Source organism: Lacerta agilis, chromosome 1 (assembly GCF_009819535.1).
Source record: "Lacerta agilis isolate rLacAgi1 chromosome 1, rLacAgi1.pri, whole genome shotgun sequence".
In the NCBI taxonomy this organism is placed as follows: domain Eukaryota; kingdom Metazoa; phylum Chordata; class Lepidosauria; order Squamata; family Lacertidae; genus Lacerta; species Lacerta agilis.
In genome coordinates this window covers 62,402,346-62,415,403 of record NC_046312.1, presented here as the reverse complement: position 1 = coordinate 62,415,403, position 13,058 = coordinate 62,402,346, and the positions used below count along the sequence as shown (strand labels likewise).

The 13,058-nt window shown below is 39.6% G+C and overlaps 1 protein-coding gene across 1 annotated transcript in view; it reads left to right on the top strand.

The window, feature by feature from the left end:
- Positions 1-13,058, top strand: part of DCDC1 (doublecortin domain containing 1) — a 230,038-nt gene that overhangs the window by 15,431 nt on the left and 201,549 nt on the right. The window contains 3 exon segments of the mRNA XM_033160812.1: positions 5,490-5,695; positions 7,214-7,244; positions 7,247-7,306. Of these exon segments, the coding sequence (XP_033016703.1) occupies positions 5,490-5,695; positions 7,214-7,244; positions 7,247-7,306 (297 nt within the window).

Here is a 13,058-nt window from a genome sequence, read left to right as displayed (position 1 = left end):
GTGCGTACACAAATACATCATGAATTGTAGAAGAGATAGAATTTTGTCCTAAGTTACATATTTTATTTATTTATTTGAAAATGTATCCATTATATTTCTTTGATAATTTTCTAAAACAACAATAAAATTTAAATGCATAGTTTAAAATATGACTATTCACTGAACAGAAGTTTGCTTTGGTTCTGTTTTTCCCAGTGGCAGGAAAACCAAAACACAGCAAATTTAACTTCCATTCTATTAATTTTAAACAGTTATCTGGGAAAAAATGTATAAATGAAATGTATCTCCCCCAGTAGTGCATTGGCCTGGCATATTTCAAGTCCACCATTGACTGGACTTAAGGTGATTTGAACAGTTTATTTTTCATAATTTAAATGTACAGTATTCTGCTTCTGACTGTGGAAGAGCATGCCATTAGAAAGTTTTCATATTATTGCCCCAAGTCTCTTCAACCTACTGCTGCATTTGAAAATCAGTTATGTTGTTAAATTCTCCTTCGATATTTAAAGGCAGGAAATACTTGACAAAAAGTTTTTTTCACCTGAAGGATATTGACTTTATGCAATGACAGTGCCAAGGGCTCTTTGGATTACTATTGGAACACTATTTTCTCACCAATGTGGGTAGTTTACATTGTAAAACTACTGGTGGCTGTTAATGTAACTCTGTCTTGAGTGTAATATAGATGAGGGATAACCAACATTGTGCCCTCCAGATGTTGTTGAACTACAACACCTATCAGCACCAGTACAAACAGCCAAAGATGGTTGGAGTTGTAGACCAACATCTGGACGGCACCATGTTGGCCATCCTGCTATGCATACTTATTTGACAAAATCATGCAGTAATCTGGATATAACCAAAGCCTCAATAATTGAACAGAGTGCTTTCTTCAGAAACCTTAGGACAGGCTTCCTCAACCTCAGCCCTCCAGATGTTTTGAGACTACAATTCCCAGCATCCCTCACCACTGCTCCTGCTAGCTAGGGATCATGGGAGTTGTAGGCCAAAAGCATCTGGAGGGCCAAGGTTGAAGAAGCCTGCCTTAGGAGAAGCAACAGCAACAGCAGCAATGTAGAAGTAACAACAGAAGCTGCAGAAGTAACAACAGAAGCTGCAGAGCAAGCTTCCCCCTTAGTTCTGATGTGAATTAAAGTTATGTATACATATTGGCGTCTCATTCTGTGAAGAGAAATTATTCACGTATGCAAAGAGGTTCTTCCTTGTCCAGTGCGTAATGGAGTCACTGTGCTGTATTCTTAAATCAGTTGTAATTCCATAGTTTTGATGGAAATAATTCTTGACACATATAAATTAGTTGTTCATCCACTACAAAATTTTTGATCTTGCAATTATCTTTTCAGGTTTATTAAAATACATGTTTACAACCTTGAAAAAAATCTTTAATTCCTATTGATTGTATGCGTTGCACATGGATAGTTCATATAAAAGTTCAAATGAGGGGCTAAACATATTTTGATTGGCATACAAGTTGGGGTGTTTGTAATTTTAATCAAATTTTAAATTAAGACATACTTCAAATAATATGTCAAAATGATGCTATTGAATTTAAAGTCTAATGACAACTGCTTTCACTGCTAGTAAAAACATAGCCATTGTGCCTGTGGCAATACAGAATGGCACTTCAGAGCATGCAGGAACAAAGAAGTCGAGTATTTAAAGAACAGGGAGTGACGAAAACTAAAGATAGGAATGTGACCTGGCTATAACCATTGCAGCAAATTGTATTTTGGTTTGAAGACATCATTATATTAAATATAGTTGGATTTTCAAAGCATAATTTAAATTTGGAAAAGTTGGTCATTAAAGCAGAAAAATGGCTTGTTGTTTTCTATTAGGATCTATTGAATTAAATTGTAATAGCTTCCTTTTTTTACAAAAGGGTCATAGTCTCAACAAATGTAACACCAATCCCCCACTCTCCCACCACCTGCGCATAAAGAGCTGTCTTTTACCGCCACACCATTGGTCTATCTAGTTTGAGTACTTATGGTGTGTGTGGAGCTTTCTGTTGCTTGCGGTCTGATTCATAGTGACCCATACAGCACGTTGTAGAATCTCCTGGGTTTGAGAGAGGACTTCCCCCTACCTAGATTGAACCTGGAACCTTTTGCCTGCAGAGCAAATGTCCACCACAGAGTTGTAGCTCTTCCCCTCGAGAACTGCACTTCAGAAGGTGTGGCCACTATTCTGACAAACAGCTATTCAACAGGAAGGGCTTTTGCTACCCAGGGGGATTAATCATGACCTGCTGCCTCCAGTGGCCTAATAGGCATATAGGCATGAACCCTCAAGGTGTGAATTGAGGGACAGTTAATCAGGAGGATTCTAATTCACTCAGTGAGGTTGACTGTATCCCAACCAAACTTTCTTCAGCACCTTGGTGTTCATGTTGGCCAGGCAATAGCAGCAGAACTGGCTGAAAAGTCCTTGGCTCTTGAGACAGTTGATGAGAGACACAAGCTCAGGTTTGGTTATTCTGGTACTCAAAGAAGCCCTAGGGAGCTTCAATGGCAGTGTTGGTGGCAACAGTGGCACTGCTGCAGAGGGTGGCCAAGCTCTGCTGCAGGAAATAATGATGGTGGCAGTACCTCCCATAGCAGCTGGGATACTGAGCAGCAGTGACTGAAGACAAATGGATTCAGCTTCATCCTTTAGAGTTTTGTACAAATTCCTTTGCAACACTTCAGTTTAAAGAAAGAGCTGCATGTCTGAAATGTTTAGAAAAATATGGAAGAAACAGAGTATAACAATGCAAATTTCAAGATTTAAAAATGCAGATGCCTTTTGTAATATATCAGTCCTAGTGGAAGAGCCAGTGACCAATGATAAACATTCAACAAGTCTAACTGAAAGTGTCCGACTCTTCGTGACCCCATGGACCAGAGCATGCCAGGCACGCCTATCTTTCACTGCCTCCCGCAGTTTGGCCAAACTCATGCTAGTCGCTTCGAGAACACTGTCCAACCATCTCATCCTCTGCCGTCCCCTTCTCCTTGTGCCCTCCATCTTTCCCAACATCAGGGTCTTTTCTAGGGAGTCTTATCTTCTCATGAGGTGGCCAAAGTACTGGAGCCTCAACTTCAGGATCTGTCCTTCCAGTGAGCACTCAGGGCTGATTTCTTTAAGGATGGGTAAGTTTGATCTTTTTGCAGTCCATGGGACTCTCAAGAGTCTCCTCCAGCACCATAATTCAAAAGCATCAATTCTTCGGCGATCAGTCTTCTGAAAATAGTAGTACCAGTTAATAACCTAGTGGCTGGTGAAACCGACCCTCGCTGAGGATGCAGTCGGGGGGGGGGGCTCCCACAAATATCACCTATCAGATGATGGAGTGTATGACATTTTTGTGTGTGGCGATGAGCTACTGCTTTCGTGGCAAAATCAAACACGGGAGAAGCTTCACATTCTTCTCACACTGCAATACAAAGACATGGTTTTGTTTTGTTTTGCCTTTCCTCCTCACCTTGCCCTCACTCAGAATGCTTCAAGTACTTGGGTCATGTAAAATGTTGTAATTTCTAATGTGACTATTGTGGCAAAGTGATTGTGGGTGGGTGTGGGTGAGTGTGCTGATACAGCTTCTCGCCAAGGGTGCAAGGGACCCTAGGTACTCCTCTGCTCCACTTGCTTTCCAAAGGCCTTAGTCATGTTTTATATTAGCTGGATCAGGACTACAGGGTGCTATGAAAGCTTTTAAAATGTCACAGTCATGTTGTAGCCCTAGCTAAAAGATATAGCGAAATTTATGCATTTGAATCAACTGGGAAAAAATCACATGCGCCATCCTAAAAATTGTTTGTCTATCTTAACTGAAAGTATGATTGCTTATTTTACCGTATAAGTTTGTTCCTATCCTTCTCCATGTGTATTAAATTTACATTTATTTGCTGCAGCTTAACGTTACTGTTGAGTAACTATTGTGCCTTTATGTGTGTGTTGTATGTGGAAAGATTTAACATCTAGCGCAGGCATAGGGAACCTTCGGCTCTCCAGATGTTTTGGACTACAATTCCCATCATCCCTGACCACTGGTCCTGTTAGCTAGGGATCATGGGAGTTGTAGGCCAAAACATCTGGAGAGCCGAAGGTTCCCTATGCCTGATCTAGCGCATCGTAGCAACTTAGGGAGTGCTTTGAGATGAGGATATTAAAACTTAATTTCCACTCCCTTTTTGGCAACTGCAGTTTTTCCATTTTTGATTTTTTGGACTTTGTTATTGCTTTGAAGATGAAAAGGCACCCTGGAAACAGCAAATTGTTGTATCCATTTGTGCAACAACCTTTTTACCTCCCATGCCCAGCTCCCCATGCAGTTCCAAAATCTACTCCAGAGGGTCTTTACTTCCCAAAGAATCTGTGTGTTCCTATTAGAACTGAATGAAGTAACTATTCAGTTTTTGTCATGGACCTAGTGAGGCTTATCAAGTTACATTTTCAGAATTCTTCTGTACGCTTGTACCTTGAATTCCGAACGCCTTGCAAGTTGAACATTTTGGCTCCCAAACGCAGCAGACCCGGAAGTGAGTGTTCTGGTTTGTGAACGCTCTTTGGAACCCAAACGTCTGACAGGGCTTCCACAGCTTCTGATTGGTTGCAGGAGCTTCCTGCAGCCAATCAGAAGCTACACTTTGGTTTCCAAATGTTTTGGAAGTCGAACAGACTTCTGGAATGGATTCCATTCGACTTCTAAGGTACGACTGTATTCCATTTTAATCTATAAGACTTGGGGCAAGAACAATAGCATGCCCACTTTTGTTCTCTCATACCTCACCCAGCTTGATAAAAGGTGGTGAAATAATGTGGCTTTTTCAGCATAGTGTGTTTCGGAAAGCAGTAGGCCAAACTCCTGGGATTGTCCTCACCCTATCTTATTATTTAGATTTGTATCCCAGCTTTTAGCCAAATTGGTTCCCAAATAATTGGTTAAGAGTTAAATACGTAACTACTATTTCAAATACTTGATTTTCTGTGATGTTATGTAGGTCATTCAGACTTATAGAGAAATTAGGAAGTGAACTGTTAAATGGATCATTTGTGAGATACATTGTGAATAGTGTGAACCAAAGCAAATGCAGGTTAAAAACCGGAGGCAAGAACCTTTGCTTTTATGAAGCAAAGGTGATGAAAAGCATTTATTTTTGTAGATGGAGAAGTAAAATGTTCCTCTCTGATCAGTTACAGAGGCATGCTAAGGTGAATTTTAATTATGACTAAATTGTGGTATTACTCTTTCATACCCTGAACATCTGTTCCCTTCAGGAATGATGATTTATGCAGGCTATCAGTAGAGACAGCTTGCTACAGCTTATGTCACGGTTTGTGGGAAGATGGGGTCGTATTTCCAAAAATATCAGCTTTTATATGGATACCAGCCAGTGTGTTATTAAGGTAATAGGGGAAAGGGAGCACGATGTGTTCGCTTTTAATTCTGAAGCCAAATATTGACTTTACCTTTTCCCTTCCAGACCATCTGTTGTTAACGAAGAAGGCAACTTGGACACTGAATGGCCTAGTCTTTCCTAAAGGTATCAAGAGGACAAAAACCAAGCCTGTACTATCCACATGTTTGAAGACACTTACAGAGAAGCCCGCTGTCAGATTTTTGGTGTTTAAGAACTGTATGGGGCAGGATGGTTATGAAATATCATCTCCCCCAGACCAGAATGAAAAGGTAATCTTGCATGTGGCAGAGCACAAATGGGTGAAAAATACCATTCCCCTAATGTCCTAATATTACTTATTATCCATCTTACTTATATGATTGCAATAGAGATTCAGCTGCAGGCTTTATTTTAAAAAATATACCCACACCCAATTCACTCGACTGATGTTATTATGCACTGCAGTTATTGTTTTTGTTTTAATTAGGCCATTATCTTCCATTGTTCTACTCTGGAATTGCCCCCATTCATGTCCATGTAACTACTTCAAAAGAGATACAGCAATTCAAAATGCAGAACATCATGGTGGATTTTTTTTTACTGCCTTGATGATGTACTTATGATGTCCATGGGGTAGAAAAGATGAATAAATTTGTATCGGTCAAGTTTTAGAGCTTTGCAAAGACTTTATAAGTACATATGCTTGTTTTTTTATTATTTGTGTGGAGGAAAAAAGGAAACAAGAAGGTAAAGAAACTTTAAGGAATTACATGATATGGAGAACAGCAGAAAGGGAATGGAGAATGGAGATTTAAAAAGTGGAAAGGTGGCTTCTTAGGTCTTGCCTGGTGCAAATGAGAGAAGTAGAACAAATCAGAAGCCTAAAACTTTGTGTCTCTTTGCTTAATGAAGTTTACTTCTTTTTTATACTATTTCCCTTAAGCAAAATATTAGGGTAGGGTTGAATAATATGATTCCATGAAAGAAATAAGATTCTATTGCAGGGACCCCAAAGTTACCACTTTCCGTATCCTTCTCTTCCTTGGCTTGACATTTTTTCCTTAGGTACTCCAACTGAAGTTTGGTAATATGGTCCTTATAGCAATATTTGGAGGATCACATAGAAAGGGACCAACAGTTTGCTTATTCAGAACAACAGCAGTACAGTGTGGGAAACATTGGCCTCTCTGCCTCAGGGCTCATCCACACTTTTGCCTGACCCATATTTTGATTGTATTGTGTCTTGATTAATTTCCTCAGGTTCTGGGAGCCTTTCTCGTTCCAGGGCTGTGCCTTGTAAAAATCCAGTCTTATCCACTGAATCAGATCTTATCAGATGTGCGGAAAATCTGAAGAGAGCTTTTGCTTAGTTGAGCTTCAGTTCAGTGGGTAAGACTGCATTTTCACAGGCACAGCTATGGACTAATGAGAAAAGTTCTCCGACCCAAGGTAATTAATAAGTGCACAGTATGATCAAAATACAGGTCAATCAAAATGTGAAAGTACCTTTAGTTGGCTTTGGCTGATTGGCTAATGAACATTGTAACTTCTACACATTCACTATGTGATCGCTGATTGGTTGGTATTACTAAGAATGTGGAATCAGCAGAAGAAAAGTAGAAAGAGGAACCTTAGTTGTGAAACTGCACAATAAAGGTAGAATTAAGGGCACATGGCAGCCCCTACAAAATCATTACTTTCTCCATAGAAACAAACTGTGTAACCATACAGTGTTGACCAATTTTTTATTGCTTTAAAAAAATCTTCAAAGTTTTCCATATTTAGTGAAACTATTTTTAATTTGTGAGTTTTTAGATGCTTGTACCATGAGACTGAACTTGTTTCACCAGCAAAGTATATGTATAATATGCATGGAGAAAAAATTGAAGATCTCTTGAGTGGTAAGTAGAATTACTTTACATTTTGCTGTATTTTATTTTTATATGAATGCCATTCATCAGCTACTGTATATATACCGTATTTCGGTCCATAAGGCGCTCCGGACCACAAGACCACTTGTTTTTTAAAAGGGGAAAACCAGGAAAATAGTTTTTTAGCCAGGACCTAATGAGGACCTAATCAGAACCCTACTAGATCAGACTGAAAGTCCGTCTAGTCCCATATCCTGGTCCTGTGACCAAGCGATGTTATGGAAGGTGTGCAAACAGGCATAGGATGGATGGCACACCCCCCATTCATGTTCCTCAGCAACTGGTATTCAGAGACATCCACCTGCAGTACTGAGGCAGTAGTCAGCTGTCATGACTATTAGACATTGATGACCGTATCCTCCATGAATTTGTCTAATCCCCTTTTAAATCCTCTCCATTGGTGGCTATCACTATATTTTGTGGTAGTGAATTCCATAGTTTCACCCTTTATTCTGAAGAAGTTCCTTTTGTCATTCTGTGTTCAGCATCATTGGATGACTATGGGTTCTAGTATTATAAGAAGGAATAAAACCCTATATCCTTTTACCCACACCATGCATAGCTTTTTTTTACACCTATCATGTCTCCAGCTGTAGTAACTTTTCCTCATAGGGAGCTGATCCAGCCCTTTACTTCACTTTGATTGTTTTTTCTGTCCCCCCTTTCCAGCTCCTACAATGTTCTTTTGGGTTTGCAGCAACCAGATTGGTGTTGACAGCTTGGTTTTTGCCTTCCTTGTAGCCAGAAGGCTGCAATTTGTGGCTGGTCTTGCTAGACAAGCCAACATCTGGTTCCAGCACCCTACCTATCCTCTTGTCCCTGATCTCAATACTGCGACTCATATAGGTCATGGCAATCTATGCTCTTCTTTCCAGCTCCAGGTTGTATGGGGTGCTGTGAAGCCTGCAATTGCACTGGCCTTTGGAAGAGCTTTGGCAATCCTACACTACTGCAGGGACAATTCTCATCTTCCTCTCCAGTGCCCAACCTAGATCTGAGGCCCGGGAAGGGTGGGTCTAGTTTTGTGTGCCAAGGCCTTCCATGCACCTTGGCAGCCCAGTGCTGAAACACCAACTGAGCCTACATCTTTGGCTCATAACTGAAAGGGGGCAAAGATCTTACCCATTGCTGTGGTAGATTTCCGAGCTCACTGCAGCTTTGAAGACTCCACATACTTCCTCAGCTTCAATGGGAGAGGATGTTTGGGGTTTCTCTATCATCTTCCCCAGATGTGATTGAATATATGCAGTATTAAGGATTGTGACAGAATTGTGGATTCCTGTTTGTAGTAACTCTCATAATACATGCTCCTCAATTTTGTGTTACCATTCAAATTGCTATGTGGCACACCTATTCTCTCTTGAATTCCCACCTATTTGTATTAGGAAGGCACCTACATTTTACCATTTTCAGTGCCTGCTAAAAATGTTTATGTTATATGCAAATCTATCCAGACATGTAATTTTATTACATACATTTGTTTTTTGTTTTGTTTTGTTTTTTTGTTGTTTGTTTTTTTTAAAAAAAACCTGATGTTTTTATATTTTGGTAATGTTATTGCTATATTAATGACTATTTGAGCAATTTTTATGTAAACTACTTAGACTTTGATATTGAACAGTATATAAACCTTGCTAAATAAACAAATACATTTTATTCTAAGATGCCAAAGTAGAATGTACGCTAACTAGCTTCTGGCAGTCATACTTAACTGATGCAGTTGATCATGTTTTACTTTAATTTAACAGAGATTAATTATGCATGGTTGTTTGTCACAATGAGCAATGAGTAGTTTGGGACACACATTCTTTTTCAAGTCTTCAGAAACTATTGGTCAAGATTAAGCCAAAGTTAATCAAGTTTAGAACCCATTGCTTTAAATGGTAGTGTTGGGCATCTGCTTTCATTGAAATTAGTAAGACTTAAGTGCTTGGCTGGGCTGTGCTAATTGTTATTTCATTACTAAATGCAGTCGCTTCTGGTTTTTTGCTTTTACTTTCATTGATTCTGCACATCACTCTTTGAGTAATACCTTAGCATGTTGCAGTAGCTAGCCAGCAGCTAAAAATGTCACTAGTTTATTGCATACCTAAGGCTAGCATAACAAATGTATTTGCTTTGAGGCTTAAATAATGGTGACAGAGTTGTTTCAAAGTTATAGTGCTGAATTATATTTTTATTGCCGGAGTTATTGAAATATATTGATAATACAAAGAGCAAAAAAGAATTGAATAATAAAGTTGAACACTATTTTTGTTTTTATAGAGAAAGATATAGAAATATCTTTTCTACTTTGACCTGTGTAGACTTCTTCTATAACATTATATGTACAGTGCTAGAAGTAGGAAAGAGGCATAAAGTCTATTGGAAAACTACCAAATGTCCCCTGCAAATGGGCCCTATTCAGAATCAGTAAGCGTATGATGAGTGATTTGGTTTTGAATATCTCCTTTAGATTCCATGCTGTTACAAGGCCAGCCCCGAACATGGCAACTCTTATTTCCACACACAGTACCTTTTCACTCTCAATTTAACCCAAAAATCTGATGAACCCATTACTCCATACTTGATTTCATGGAACAAGGAGTAGATATAGTTACAAATGATCAATCACAAGCCGTGAACCAAAGCAGCAAGGCATTAACAATTCACACCATTTTGGTCCACTTGCTCAAGCAGAAGATGTGGCAGCATATTTAATACACAGCGACTTCACTCAGTTTTAGAAAAGACATGACTCATGTTGCATTTTAGAAATGAAGGAATTTTATAGGATTTCATGCTCGCTACCCATTTGGGTGTCAGAGTTCACGAACATCTAAACAATTAACGTAACCAGTACTCTGTAAAGGCCACAAGGGACGAGTATCTAAATTAAATGTTACTCAAGTAAAGTAAAAAATGACCCAAGAAACGTTTCATCCCCAATAAAGCCATGTTCTGTTAGATTGCATTATACAAATCAGCATCTTGTTCTGCAGTATTGTAACACTGTAGACCCCACAGGCATATGCCGTCAATTTAATGGGATCAGTGAAGAAGCAAGGCAGCTGTGAAAGATTGCTTTAAGTACAGCAATCGTGTGCTTGTCATTCTGCTCAATAGTGGAAAAATCCAAATTCGGGTAGGCATCAGTATTTAAGAGAGTGAATGCTAAAGCATCTCTCATAAGTACCTTGGGGACAATAAGATTTGACATATAACACATAAACAAAAGTACACAACAGCTGTTAGATTAGTTTTGTTTGAGTAAAATACGTCAGGATCATTTAAACATAGCATGTGTTCCCTCCATCACTCAGGCTGAGTCTGCAGACCACACTTTTGAATATTGTACACCAAGGGCTGTGAGTCCCACAGTTGCATCACCACTACCAAAACAGTATGGGAGAAAAATCATTCAGCTAATTGTATGCTTGATTAAAAACTCCCACCAGTCACACAAAGAACAAAATCTTCTTTAAAAAATCATTTCTTTTTGATGAAGGCAGCGAAAATCAAATGTTTATTTAAATTTTGATTGAATGCCCTACATGGATTTTTAAGATGCTATTTCAACATTATTATTTTATTTATCCAGGCTTTTGTTTTGAAACACATTTCTTATTTAAAAAAATTCTACTATTGCCCATAAGAACACCCTGAGGTATAAGTTACATTAAGAGGGCTGAAAAAGATAAACTTGGTGGTATCTGGCAGCTACTTCAAATATGTGACGTGGGGGCCACAAAAAGAGACTAACAAGAATAAGAGAGTGGTAACCTTGTGGAAGAGTGATTATAATTCTTATACTGTAGTTTTTAATCTGTTATTGTTGTTGTTTAGTCGTCTTAGTCATTTCAACTCTCCATGACCCCATGAACTTGAAAACTCTCACTTTCTTCTCAAAGCTTCTCCTTTTTTATGTCCATGGAGTTTTCGTGGCAAAATACTGGAGTGGTTTGTCAGTTCCTTCTCCAGGTGGATCACATTTAGTCTAAACTCTTGGCTATGACCTGTCCATCTTGGGTGGCCCTGCATGGCATAGCTCATAGCTTCTTGGAGTTATTCAAGCCCCTTCGCCACGACAAGGCAGTGATCCATGAAGGGGAGTTTTTAATCTAGATATGTACAAAATAACTCAAATAGTTCTTAAGTAAGCAATAGGCCATAGCATCTGAAGTTGCTTTCTTCCAGTGTGTGATATAGCAGAAGTATCAGGTCAGCGCCACTTTCCCTCATCACGAAGAGGTCATGAGCCCCGCAATCCCAACTGGCTCAGGGCTGGGTTGGCAGTTGCTGTCAGAGCAGGAAAAAGAGGGGAGGGTGTGGAGGACACCATTGGCAGGGAGAAGCCTGAGGTGATGTCAGCTCTGCTCCTTTGCCTTTAGAGGCTGGGAAGCTCCCTGTCCTGCCCCACCCATGGAGTGGAGAGATTCCCTAGCAGTGGAGGAGAGCATTAGATAGTCAGGAGGTGAGGAGCCAGTGGGGCTGACCCCCATCACATCACCAATGGGAGGGAGACCCACACCCCTTGAAGAAACATGCGCTTCCAAGAGCACCGGCAAGTAGAGAGAAGAGTCATTGTGAGTGAGCTTTAATCCAGTCTCTGATGCTGTTCTTGAACTCTCTAATAGTGCTTTTGGCAATTTGCATCTATATCCTGACCTGAACCATTATAAGCCTTGAATGAAGCTTTCTTACTTTCTTGCATGTAAGAGCCTCTGTCATAGCATATAAGATGGGTGTTTTGACAACTATTATCCAATGCTTTGTGTGTTTAGCTCCTCTGGTACAACAGGACTTGCATTTCCTCCCCTCTACCTACATTCCCAAAATCTGTCCCTCATGGTCCCTCAACCCCCCTGCAGCTGATTTTTTGGGAGGAAGTGTTGTTGCATGCATGGAAGTCAGCTGAAGCAGTAGGCAAAAGGTCTGGATAATGGTCACAATGTGTGTGTGTGTGTGTGTGTCTGGCTCCCCCCCCCCACCTCTAGTCTCTTAATTCAAAATAGACCTTTCCTTATTTGAATTTTAGTTGAGGGAATGAAATGGATTGTATTGGTTTTTATTCCCTTTGATTAAACATGCTGCAGATCAACTTGTCTTTTTAGAGACAATTATTTTACTTCTTAAATAGAAAAATTCCTGAGAGTTCCCAGAACCTCCAAAACATCCCTCCATGTAAAATGGACTTTCTTCTCAAAACCAGATGTAGCCCTCTTTCTATTTATAGAGTATACCTTTTCATATATTTCTTGTCATATAGCAATGTAAAGCAAATATTGGCATTTTCCTACTTTTCTAAAAGGCTACAAACCAATTTATTGTTCAAACCTGCTTTCCTCATCAGAACAATAACTGGTTTGTGCCTTAAAAGCACAGTCTTGACAGTTCCCATAAATGAGGATGATTTTTCCAATGCACTTCCACTACTAATGTCAACATTCCCACGTCAATTTAATCTTTCATTGGGGACTGTTAAAATGTTAAGAACACAAAAAAAGAGCTTGCTGGATCATGTCAGTGGCCCATCTAGTCCAGCATCCTGTTCTCACAGTGACCAATCAGGTGACTATGGGAAACATACAAGCAAGACCGGAGTGCAGCAGTACTGCTGCAGCTTCTTGCAACTGTTATTCAGAAGTATCCTGCCTCCGAAAGAGAAGGTAGAATGTTATTTGGTCTTAGAAGTCTACCTTGGTTCCTGTTCCAAGCACTTCAGGTAGAATCTAACTAAGGA